Below are 12,740 nucleotides of genomic sequence, written 5' to 3' on the forward strand. Positions count from 1 at the left end.
TGCATGAAAATGTTTAGTGTTATGCAAAGAGTTCAAATCAGCAACCTCCAAAGCAGGCCTATGACGACCCCTAAGAAAGGAGGCTACAGCCGTGCTAACAGAGTAGGGGTAATGTTGCCTGGATACATCAACTACAGAGCTATTAGCATGAGGCGAGCTGCACTTCAAGAAACCCATCCAGAGATTACTTGCATGGTATGAGCAGTGATTTATTCCCCTGAGCCATCAAAACACAAATTAGCAGTGGCGTCGAGGGACACTTACATCTCTAAGATTGAACTCAAGTAACAGATACAAGGATACACATATTGCTTATAAAGCAAGAGAGTGAGGGTAAACTTAGTTAAGATCTTATTATTAGACCAGCAACTCATTTTTCGCAAAGCTCTTGAACCTCAAAAGGCTGAAATGTATTGTCAACCCCTTTAATGTCATAAGACTGCATAGGAACTACACTAGCAGTTCCTACACAGCATAAGGTTTGCTAATACTGTGCTATAGAGCTAGCTCAAAGAGATTCCAGGGGTGTGTGTTTTGGGTGGGGAGAGCAGGTAGGGAGATCGGTCATATGGAAAATGGCCATGGGTGTTCAGTGGGAGAGTAAGCAACCAATGTGCATAGGCTGTGTGTCCATCCTCCCGTCCCATCTCCCTAACTAGCTCTACTCCAAAGCAATAGTGTCCGTTTATAGGCGACACCTAATAACCAAAACTAAAAATGAATGAATGAAAGGCTTCAAATCAATCACAACCAATTGCATTGCTGTGGTCAGCCTTCCAAACCATTATTTGCAAATCAGTCTTGGTCCTCTCAACTAGTGTGTCCTAACCTGTCCAGTCTGCTATACCACAAGGCCTTAAAATGGTGGGGATGGTTGGGATGGCTGGTGTTCCAGAGCAGAGAGGATGTAACCAAGCAGTTGAGAGTGAACTGCACCTTGAGGTGGTAGGACCAAGACTCATTTGCCTATGGCTAGTCTTGTCGGTAATGGCACAGACATTCTAAAGAATTGTAGCTTGGCCAGCTGCTTGCAGCAGTGGTAGAGGTAATAATACATTTGAAGAGTTGCAACCATCATTTTTTTATTTCACTACACTCTCCCCTCCAGAATTACATGTTTCCTATACCAGCCCTTTTTCATGTATACTCCAGTAGGTAAACCCATAGACTATATACTTTGAATGTGATTTGTAAGGTTTCTCAATATGTTGATGCACCTCCTGTAGATATCTGTGCAAAGACTGCAATATACCAGTTGGTTCCTTGGATGATCCTTCTGAGGCTGATCAAAGGAGTAATTTTAAGATGACTCATGCTCTCCTGTTTTAGGGTCGAAGCAGCAAAGAGAGCTGCCATTTTACTTACCCTGGATTAACGTTTCCAGTCTCCAGCAAGCAAAAGTGGGAGCAGCACGTGGCACCCACATGCCCTGGATGATGGAAGTGGGGGGAGAAAAATGTGTGGGCGGTGGTCCACATCTCACATGAACAAGACAACAATAGCCCACTCAGAAACTGGGTGCGAGGTGGCAACCTCAGTGAGACAGGCCACAGGCAAAGGAAAACAATAAGTTACAGAGCCAACAGTTTGGGCTTTTGTATAGGTATTATGCAATGACACAATAGGCCCAGGTACTCACACCATTTTCCAGCTGTTACCATCTCATGGCTAGGTAGTAAAGTATCCTTATTGCAGTGTCTGGCCTTCTGTCATGCTTACCTACCTGAGGGTTTCCGACCATAGATGTCAACATTATCCATACATGCCAACCCTCCCGATTTAGGCGGGAGACTCCCGATTTTTCAGTGAAAAATGTTGCTATTTTTCACATTCTCCCGCCTAAAATAATCCCAGCCCCAATTAATTCCAATGGGAAACTTTTTGTCTCCCGATTTCACGGATGAAATCTCCCTCCCAGGTGCTTCGGAATATCATACATGCCAACCCTCCCGATTTAGGCGGGAGACTCCCGATTTTTGGGTGAAAAATATTGCTATTTTTCACGGTCAGCCGTCTAAAATAACTGTAGCCCCAATGCATTCCTATAGGGAAATATGCGTCTCCCGATTTCCCTGTGAAAATCTCACTCCCATGTGCATCTGAATGTTGGCATGTATGGAATATTGGCATGTATGATTATCCCTTCCATTCAGGAGACAATAGTCCAGTCTTAGTTTTAACATTGTATTGAGGGATGTGTAGTTCTGGGATTATAATGTGCAAATCTAGAACTAGACAGAAAGCAAAAGTAAAACCAGGACTGGACAAATGTATCCTGAATGAAATGGATGATTATGCCACCATGGTTTCCAACGTAAATAGAATCGGTGGAAGCCTGCCCTGCCAGAAGTTGTCAAAAGTTGTCAAGGTTCGGACTGGTAAATACTGGACTGATAACCTCCACAGTTCCCACGTTTCCCATGGCCATGCATCAAAAGGCACAACAGTCCGGGTTTTCTCCGGCTTTATTCTGGGATGTAACCTGGTACTGTTTGAGTTACTGTTAAGAGTCATTTAATATGAGCCTTTTTCTGGCTGCTGGCAACCTATTATAATTCCACTCCTACATCTAAAACTGAAATTGGCCCTCCTTTATTGCAATCCTGGCTCATCCAGATGCCTTGTTTGCATTTCTGAATAACTCCGTTTTCACTAATCACGCGGTTAAACTACTGCAAGTTGCAGATCGAGCGCTATCATGTGTCAATACTTTGCGCCAATCAATCATCCATTCATAAATTATACACCTATTGCAGCAGACCGACGCTTTGCAAAACGGAGTTTAGTAGGTGATTGCATATACGCTCTACAACACGATTCTTTTAAGGACACTGCAATTCTAATGAAACTAATGGAAACAAAACGGTGCTCTGGAATCATTGGGATGAACATCCATGAGACATCCTGTCGAAAAATTCAAATCTTTAGCGTTAGAAGGAAAATACGGAGAATTAAGGTGGCTAGAAATGAAAGAAAGATAAATAAAGACGAACAAGTTCAGCATTTCTTTTTACGCTGTCTTTGTAAACCTATTTTATATGAAGCAATTATTGAATACTTTTAAACGATAGTTATTTTATTGCTGCATGCCATTTTAAAGAGACAACGATACTCCTCTAGTGATTATGAAAATGAATTTTTAATGTTGTATCCACGATGTTTTGACATATGTTTACCTTTCAGGATCAAATTGGCAATTTCAAGATGGCTATTTCATTTCTACGCCTTTCCGACCCCGGCGTATTGAACCTACAAATGTTGTCCTATTTCTGTTTCTCGTATTACGGGCTTGATCCTGAGGCGGTCACTTGATACTGCAGGAAGGCGTAACTGGCGTGGCCGTGAGAATCTTCTAACCTAGTGCGTGACGTCGCTGGGTGTCATGGAAACGGGAGGCTAGCGTCCATCTCGACAGTGCGATCAAAATAAACATGGCGGAGAAAGGCAGGAGCGGAGAGGCAGGTGGGTGACTATATGCATCTCTCCTCCGGTGCCGAAGTAGGGAAGAGCTCACGCCCGTTACAGTAACGCGTACACTGCGATCATGGCAGTAAGCCTGTCTCTCAGCTGCCGACCGTGCAGGAGGCATGTCCCCGAATCCCAGAAGAGCATCTTGTTTGCTGATGGTAACCAGGATAGAGCACAGCTGTGCGAGTAGCTTGAAGATACGTTTTTCTATAGTCAAGACTATGACATTCACAGCTATGAGAGCAGTTTGGGTAAGAACTGCGAACAAATAGTGTAGCACTTATAGTGCCCATCCTAGCAGTCACGTTTGTGAACTGTAAACAATCTGGGAAGTTGCCTGTTCAACGCTAGACAATTGTGTAGGCATGCGAGACCTGGGGTATGTATTTTAGTAGTCAATACATTGCGAAGCAGGTAGGTAGGTCTATGCACTTCCTGCAGGCTGTGTTGTACAGCAAGCATCTCCGAAGGACAACGATCGCTGGGCTGCTCAGGAAGCAAGGAGCCTGTGGAATGCTATGTTTAGTTTTGATGTCCAGTTCTTAGGACTACTCTTTCACAGGGATGGTTGACAGACAGTGCACTAACAGAGCAGCATCAGCATGCAGGCAGGTATGTGGAGACCCCCCCACCCCCTCCAGCCATGACAGTACTGGTGTCTGTGATGGCCCACTGTCCGAGCAGTATGAAGGTCTGTGACTTGGCCAAGGGTGGGGAAGAACGAAGGCCTCTGGCAAGCCCTCAGAGTGCTGAAAATGCAGCACGGGGCCGTCATGATCTAGTCTAAAGATTAAACAACCCTTTCTACGCTGCGCGGTCCCTGCACACTAGTGTAGTGTCAAGCCCACAGTATAATAACGTCATCTTTATTTATCAAGTTATCTTTGTCAATACCCTCATACAAATGCTGTTTGACTATGCAGCTAAATGAAAAGGGTACTTATCTCTGGAGAGCAGGAAAAGAAGAGGAGGTTTACAGGAAGAGGAAGGACTAGGTCACATGGCCAGGACACTGGAGTACAGGGACCTAAGACTGATGGGAAATGAAGTTTTTTTGAAAAAAACTAAACAAAAAAATGTTGTTTCAATGGAAGGAGTGAAGAATTTTAATAAGTTGTTGAAACTGCTGGAGAGTAATAAATAAGGAGATGAAGCTTAATGCTCGCCTCCGTCTTGACATAGAATCGAGGTCAAAAACCTCTGCCGAGAACATCCGTCCTTACTGTATGCTTGATGCGCTTCTCCTGCTCCACAAGCAAATTTGTCAGCCACCGCTGGATTTCTAGCCCCAAGGGCTGAGGCGCACCTCAATTATATTGCTGTCAGTGTCCATCCACATGCATTGACCTACTGCAGCTACCCATTGGCACTCTCACCAGTGTTTTAAGTGTGATAGAAATGAACGAGTTGCAAAACAATATTTGGGAGCAGAGACTAAGGACTTTCTAGCTCCTCCTAAGTATCGCAAGTACCTAAGGAACTTTTAAATCACATTTGTCTTATAACGAAAAGAGTGGCCGAACAGAAGTGTTTGTACCTGACGTGAAAGTGAGTAAAATCTGTTGTAAAAGTTGTGTTCAATGTAGTGTAATTGATAAGCAATGAACAAAACGACCTTAAAATCTAATGGAAAAATGAAATCAAATTAGAATAGATCAATGCAAGTTCCATTCTGTCAGTTCTTTTGAAGGGTAGCCATTCTTATCTAAAACAAGCAATGGAGCTATCTTCATGATATGATATGATATGATAGGTTATTTATAACGCGCTTAATACCCAGAGGTTTCTAAGCGCGGACCCGGGGATCGAACCCATGTTGCTCCGTGTCATCTTGCTTCCAAGGCAAGCACGTTGCCGTTGAGCTATCCTCCCGACTCTTCATCAACTCTTTATAGTTCGCTCTCAGGTTAATAAAGTGGCCATGTTTGTATTCAAAGCATTTAAAGAGACAACAAACCAACCTAATTCCCCATGTACAAGCATGGAGTTCAATGAGAAGTCATTTGCAATTCTCCATTCGGCCTCCTTTGGACTTATGCACTTTATATGGGACCCCGTAATGGACTTGCGCTCGCTCTTCAAGTAATGTGCACAGAATACATTTGGAGACATCCCCTTCTTCCACCAATAATACTGCAGTGGTCGAGACAACGACCATGCTTAAAACAACATATACCCTATATATATATATATATATGGAATGTATCCTATTTGTCGCACAGTGAGACATCAGCTTCTGCACTCTGCAAACTTGCATGCAGTGGGTGAGAAGAGCTTGCTTCATATGTTAATAAGCTATATTGGCCGCAAATGGACCTGATTCCATTTCTTATATGGCTGAACAGAAAATATTGTGATAAATGTGTTACACAACCTCAATTGAGCACAGCGTGGAATGTCCTCCATCTCGAGTGGACCTGCATGTGGCACAGCGAAAGGCCTGCTCTACCTTTCTATGGACTACACAGCTCGCAGTTAAGGAAATGTTCCAGGTCCTCCTAAACCTGCAGTGGACACAGTGAGCGAGATGCTGCCAAATCTCATTCGACCTGTATGTGATTCGGCAAAGGGACTGCTCAACCACTCTTACATCCAGACCCACATGGTACAGAATCTGGGATGTGCCCCAACTCTCTATTGTCATGAAATGCCTTAAACCGGTCATACAGGAGCTTTATGCATCCACAAAAGCTAAAAACTAAGTCTGCCACCCAAATCTGTTTCTGATGAGGAACATAGCGTGCTCCGCGGCAGGTGTGTGGGCTGTTAATTCAGCCTGCTTCCTGTAAAAGAAGCCAAGTAAAAGGAAATACATGAAATGGACTTTAAGAAGTAACCGATTCAAATCAATTGAGCGTTTAACAATATAGTGAAGGTCGGAAGAATCCCAGATGACTTGCACCTGAGTATGCAATTTTGAAGTTTTCTGAAAGTTAAGCTCAATTTTAGGACTATCTTAACATAACATCTAACTTGAAACGTTTCACAGTTAACTTTTAGTCCTAACTAAAGCAGTGGAGGATCTAAGAACAGGACCTCCCAACAGATATACAGTGAAGTGTAGTTCTACTTGAAGACAGTGGAAGGGGAAGTAGGCAAGAAGGATCCAAGTTGCAAGGAGATTAATAGATGGCTTGAAGTTAGATACACCATCACACAGCAGCAGTTCCTTTACTGCATAGGTCGTTTTGAACACTAAGGCATGCTTGGGTTAGCCTAAAAAAGCCACACACCGAATCCTCTTCACTGCAGGATCGTTTAGAGAGCCAGGGAACTAACATACATGTTTCCATTGGCACAACTAGGTCTGGACTACTTCTAGTGTCTCATATTGACAATCGCTGGCATCCAGCACCCAAATACTTACTTTTTTCATTCAGTGTTGATTTTCAAGAATAATGAAGAGATCACCATGTCTTACTTTACCAGAGAGTCTTACATTACCAGAGAAAGGTCCGGCATCTGACTGACTGTCTTAGGCTGGGCTAGAACATGGGTTATGGTAGTATTTTGTTCTGTTATGCCGAGGTATCATCCTCTGTCTAACCTCAGCCGAGCCACACAAAGAACCATGCCATATAGGACCTGCAGAACTGTCCGGATGGATGGAAGTTTATGAAAGTCAGTCATTCCATATATTGGACTCCAAAGTCGGATGCTAACTCTCAACATGTTGCAGTTGACTTATTGCAGTTAAAGAAAACAGACAGTGAGGTGGAATGTTCCCTGGGAATGTTCTTGACAAGTAGATCAGTCTTTTTGATCACATAACTCGGCACACTGTGGTCTAGACCCATCGAGCTACACCATTTGTGGTTAGAAATGCTCTTCTTTTCCAAAATGTAGATAACGCCCTTGAGACCCTGTTTGGGAAGCAGGGAGCCTCCCTTTAGAGTGTTCTGGCGTAATAGCAGAGACTTTTTCCAGTCTGAAGAGAAGCCTGTAAAGAATAAAAGAGAAACCTAGAAGTGGAAAGGACATGTCAGTGACATGCAATCGTTAGATGGGTAGACACAGATTTCTAGCTCGTGCAATGTGAAAGGAATAACACAATTGACTTGCAACTGCTGTTAGAAACTACTAGGCATGCCTGATCACCTACAGAATTTCTCCGAAGTGCAATTTACTGCTTTGGTGGTTTGTGATTAGAAAAAAAAGTCGATCACTAAAACTGATCGGTTCAATAAATCATACATCAGAACAGGTTTGGTTTTGACATGTTATGTTATTTTTCTATAGTCTACTCTAGACTATATTGTTTTCTTAACCAGGGCAATACTGGGACGGTTTTCACAGTACACAGTGATGGTCTTAGGTAACCAGATGTAAACGTTGTATCACATGACTACTTCCATGATACTTATAGTTGGGTAATGGCCATAAACCACCCAGAAAATGCGGTATGGTATTACTGTGTGAGCAGTGAGATGGGCCCATCTTTTCTTTATATTTGAATGGGTTAGATGGATGGGAAATCTACACCACCACCATCATGGATGATTGTTTCCTCTTCACTGGCACTGCCAACTGGATATCACCTGCATTCATATAGGAATCCAGCTACTGTGGTCTAATTTATTCCATTTACTATTTGCATATGTGCAGTGAATAGGAGAGCATTGGATCCTGCAGCAAAGAAGCTTTATACTGGACGAAAGTGGACCTTTTGACCGACTGTGTCTTCCCCGCAAGGAAGGTTTGCACCCACGTCTTATATTTTCTGGTCAGCACTACACCTCTGGTCTGGTTTCTTGGTCACTCCTCCTTTGTGTGGTGTGAGGATGGTAAACGCCTCGTGTGAGTTGAGGCCAAGGAGTCACTGTGCTTGCTATGGTGACCGGTACAAGGTGAGTGTCAATCTCAGTTTTCCGATGGATGATGCTTGCTGTGGTGACTGGTACAAGGTCAGTGTCAATCTCAGTTTTCCGATGGATGAAATTAATCATTGTCAAATGGGAGGAGCTGGCGGCTCACAAGACTGCTAGATTTGATGGCATGGGGACCTTTATTTCCTTGCAATTTGGTGGATTACATGGTCATAAATAGAGTGCAGTTATGTGTTCACATCTGTCTCCAATTTATGGAGGTAATCCCCTTGTCTTAGTTATGGCAGACCTCGTACATCTGGATGGCTGGCAGGACTGGAAGACAGTAGTGGGACCACCCGTGGACATGCTCTGGATGTGTGATCATACTTATATATGGAACCATTGGGTGATCTTACTCAAAAGTACAGAGTTGATATACATCAATATGCTGATGACACTCAAATTTATCGCAGAATTTCCACTGAAAGCAATTTGTCACAGCTCCGTGATTATTTACTTTGGCTTTCACCCCTGTGTTGGTAGGCAACCATGGCTGGTAATGGCCCACCAGCCCGCTCTGCGAGGGCTGGGGGATTTTACTGGCCATTTCCGCCTTATGATGCAGGGGTGAAAGTCATCAGCGCCCCAGGGTTTATCCAGTGTACTGATGGTTTCTTTATTTTTCTCGGGAGATTGGCTGCGCTTATTGCACAATTCCAATCTCCTGTAGAAAAAAAAAAAAAGAGGTTGGCGCTGCCATAGGGAAAGGGGACTAAGTCCCTTTTACATTTTCATGGTGACGACTGGGAGTGGGAAGAGCGCCGGGACTGGAGCACAAAGCTCAGTTCCAGCAGCTAAGTGGGTAGGGAGGGAGTGGGGAAGGGGTTTGTTTTGTTTTGGGGGTAGGGAGGCGACAGGGAGAAGCTTCCCTGTTGCCCCGCCCCGCCATTCAAAACAAAAAGATGACGCCACCCACGGAATGGCCTCGGGTGGCTGAAAACAGCAGGTGGATGTGTTTTCTTGTTTGCTGTTCCAGCCACCTGATTGGCTGAGCACCATATCCCAGGTGCAAATGGATATTGAGACATGGATATGCTTGAATTTCTTGAAACTGAACCAGTCACAAACAGAGTTTCTTTTGTGTCCTAATTCCTCTAACCTGTCAATTTTTCTAACTTGGTTTTTGAATGTGAAAATCCCAGGGTCTGAGCTCACTGAAAAGACAAAATCATTGGATTTTACTCTCGACTCAAGAATGATCTTTACACCCCACATTAATCTGTTGGTCAAATCTGCTAACTTCCGTCTATCTGCTTTGAGATCAGTGTAATCTTATGTTTCACCCAAACATCTTCGTCTCTTTGTTCAAGCCCCGGTTTTTGTCACGGATAGATTTTGGAAACTCAATGTTAGTAGGTATCCCACAAATTACTATAGCTCCACTAAAAGCAGCTTTTTCTGTGTCTGCTGGATTTGGCTTTGGGGCACAAAAAGTCGGTCCTAATACCCCCATTTGCATTCTCTGCACTGGCTACCATTGGAAGCCAGGATTATCTTTAAATTGTTATGTTTTGTTTACAAAGCGATCCATCTGTAGACCCCTGGATAGTTGGCTGAAAAGTTGAACATTTCTGGAGGGCTTGGAGGACTTCGCAGCTGGTACATCTTCTGTTTAGAAGTTCAGAAATGTGAATGCACATCCACCTTGAAAAGGTCCTTTTTCATAGGTGCATCTGTATATCACTGGAACTCATTGGCACCCAATTTACACACGATTCTGGCGTATTTGTAGTTTAGGACAGTGCTAAAAATGTGGCTGTGCAAATAGTTTTTTAAAATTGTTTTATGATTAGATGGGTTTAGAATGTATTCATGATTTTATTATTTCGTGTGTTTTGATTCTTTGTACTTGAATTGTATATTATATATCCTTTTATTATATTTGTAAATTACCTGTACAGCGCTCAGATACACCAGTGCCTTTCCTGCACTTTCTTAAAACCTTAAATAAATAATGTTATCAGGATTCATGTTAGGGAATTCAGTGCCACTTCGATGTAGTTGTGGCAACTCAGACTGATTGTGTGATTCCGCACTTTTTGGTTTTTAGAAAAATCTCATTCTTTCGGTAGCCCTATGTATATACCGCTGCAGTAGCCCCAGAAAGATTGCAAGCGTAAATTCAGTTTTGTAAGGCATGTTCTGAAAAGGAAGTACCTTCTTAGTAGGACTGGGCGATCGAAGTTTTGGAGATATAGCAATATATTTTGAAAATCAACATAGAATGATACAATAGCGTTAACATTGAGATATATATATACACACACACGCACACACATATATACATTTTGATATTTACATAGCTGTATACATTCTCAAACAGGAAGAGGAACCCAAATACGCACTTTATTTTGATGAATGTCTTATAAATAAAGGTGTTTGTGACATCTCACATGCAGTTATTTTTTATTTTATTGGACATTTGTATATACACAATTGTTTACAGGGGGCACAAGGCAGAAAAGGGGGCGGGGGCAGACATAGGAGGAAAACAACAGTAAACAGTGGTACTAGACATTGTGACATTCTTACCATGCAAGTACAAGACAAAGAAATGCAGGAGGAGGGTGGAAGTCGGTAGAAGGGCTGGGAAGGGGGATGTTGGGAGGGGGTGAAGTGCAGTTTTGGAGGGGTCCAGGTGGGGAAGTAAGTGCTGAGGAGAGCCTCAAAGGCAAGTGCTAGAGAGAAAGGTGAGGGAGGGAGGAAAAGTCCAGTGGAACAGGCTGAACCAGATGAGACAAGTCCGGGAAGGGTGCCTGAGGGCAAGTGCTGGAAGGGATGCTGGAGGAGACTGGTCAGAGACGTCCATGCCCATGCAAGAACTCACGAGGGACCAGGCACCAGTCACAGTGGCAGAGGGAGATTAGCACAGGCAGGTGCCGTTTAGGGCTGCTGGGGGAGACTGGTCAAGGGGGGTCCTAGCCCCCGAAGACTCATAAGGGACCAGGCGCACCAATCGCAGCGGCAGAAGGACACTCGCAAGAGAGGGGGAGAGGGAAGGAGGAGGAGAAAAAGAAAGTCTTGAGAATTTATGGAGATCCAGCTCAAGTCGGAGGGACAGGGACGCCATTCTAGAGAGCTTCTGCTGCCGAGGGAAGGGATCTACCTCCCACTCTGCTTGGCGAAACGCTTGGCCTGCAGAGAGTTGGAGCTAATGGACCAAAGAACTCTAGCAGGGAGGTATTTGGGGAGAGAAAGCTGGATGTAGAGAGGTCCCAGACCCTAGACAGCCCTGTGGATGATGCAACTTGGCAGCATACAACTGAGCATTTAACCTGCATAAACAATATTGAGATGTTTATGGCCATTCAGCCCAAATAAGCAACTTGGCCCATATCGCCCAGCCCTACCTCTTGGCAGCCGCTAGTTCTGGAGCACATCTTGACTACTGCATTCAGTTTGGATTTGATGTTGAACAGCACATCCATTTGTTGTACTTTTTGCTCTGACTTTGAGCGTAAATGCAAAGAGTCAAACCAGAGTATTTGAAACACTATGGGTCCACTACACTCATGAGCATTTTTTTCCTTTCCAATGAGGCAGAGGCAGGTATTTGTATTTGTTGGGATTTTTTATAGTGCTTTCCCTAAAGCACTTTCATAAAGTTAAACAGCGGTATAATAATTTATTAGTACAGGGATAAACTGATCTGCTAAGTATTAAGAAGCAGAGAGAAGAGATGAATATTTAGACGGGTACAAAAGATGTGGGAAGTGGATGAATAGCAGCGAATAGGGGAAGAGAATTCCAGTGAAGAGGTGCTGCTAGAGAAAATGAGCAAAAGGGGGAGGCAGCGCAGGGCGGTTTAGGAACAGCCAGAAGAAAACTAGACTGGTCATCGCTCTGCATTGCTGTGCTTGTTTAAGGCAGTTTGGCACTTTATGATGTTCTTCAGATTCCATGTGTAGAGCTAACCTTTGCAGTAATTCATATGTAATGCTGATTGTGAAAACGATGCATCCTTCATTGATTTGGTGGATGTGGGTGTGAAAGAAAGATACCAACGACTTCCCGCCTCAAATGTGGTGCAGACGCCTGTGAACAATGGTTCTGAAAGCTGCTGAGAAATCCATGGTTGCACATTCTTTATCGTGGCTTGGGGTGGTGAGCAGGTCATCACATAATCGGAGCTCTCAGGGTTCCCCGTGCCTTGTGTGAGAAGGTAATACAGTGCTGTTTTGTGTCTATAAATTCGTAGACTTGCATTTTGTTTCTTCCCATTTTAAAATTAGAAAAACTACAAGTCCCAACATTCCAAGAAAAACAAGACTGGTTGACTTTCTCATGCATGGAAAGGGGGAACATGAGAGCTTGCCTATTCAGAACGGTGGGTTGAGTCTCTTGTTGTTGTTTATAGTTTGACTAGGATTTGCCTAGCCAGGCTTATAATTCCATGTTCAAGGA

General features: G+C 43.6%; 1 protein-coding gene across 1 annotated transcript in view; it reads left to right on the forward strand.

Moving 5' to 3' along the window:
- Positions 1-3,313: 3,313 nt before the first annotated feature.
- Positions 3,314-12,740, forward strand: part of LOC138562221 (cytosolic carboxypeptidase 6-like) — a 683,877-nt gene continuing 674,450 nt past the window's right edge. The window contains exon 1 of the mRNA XM_069642769.1: positions 3,314-3,462. Coding sequence (XP_069498870.1) covers positions 3,432-3,462 — 31 coding nt within the window. The 5' untranslated portion in view covers positions 3,314-3,431. The remainder of the gene's footprint in view (positions 3,463-12,740) is intronic.

The sequence above is a fragment of the Ambystoma mexicanum genome, chromosome 1q, assembly GCF_040938575.1.
Source record: "Ambystoma mexicanum isolate Mex_15411 chromosome 1q, UKY_AmexF1_1, whole genome shotgun sequence".
Classification (NCBI taxonomy): domain Eukaryota; kingdom Metazoa; phylum Chordata; class Amphibia; order Caudata; family Ambystomatidae; genus Ambystoma; species Ambystoma mexicanum.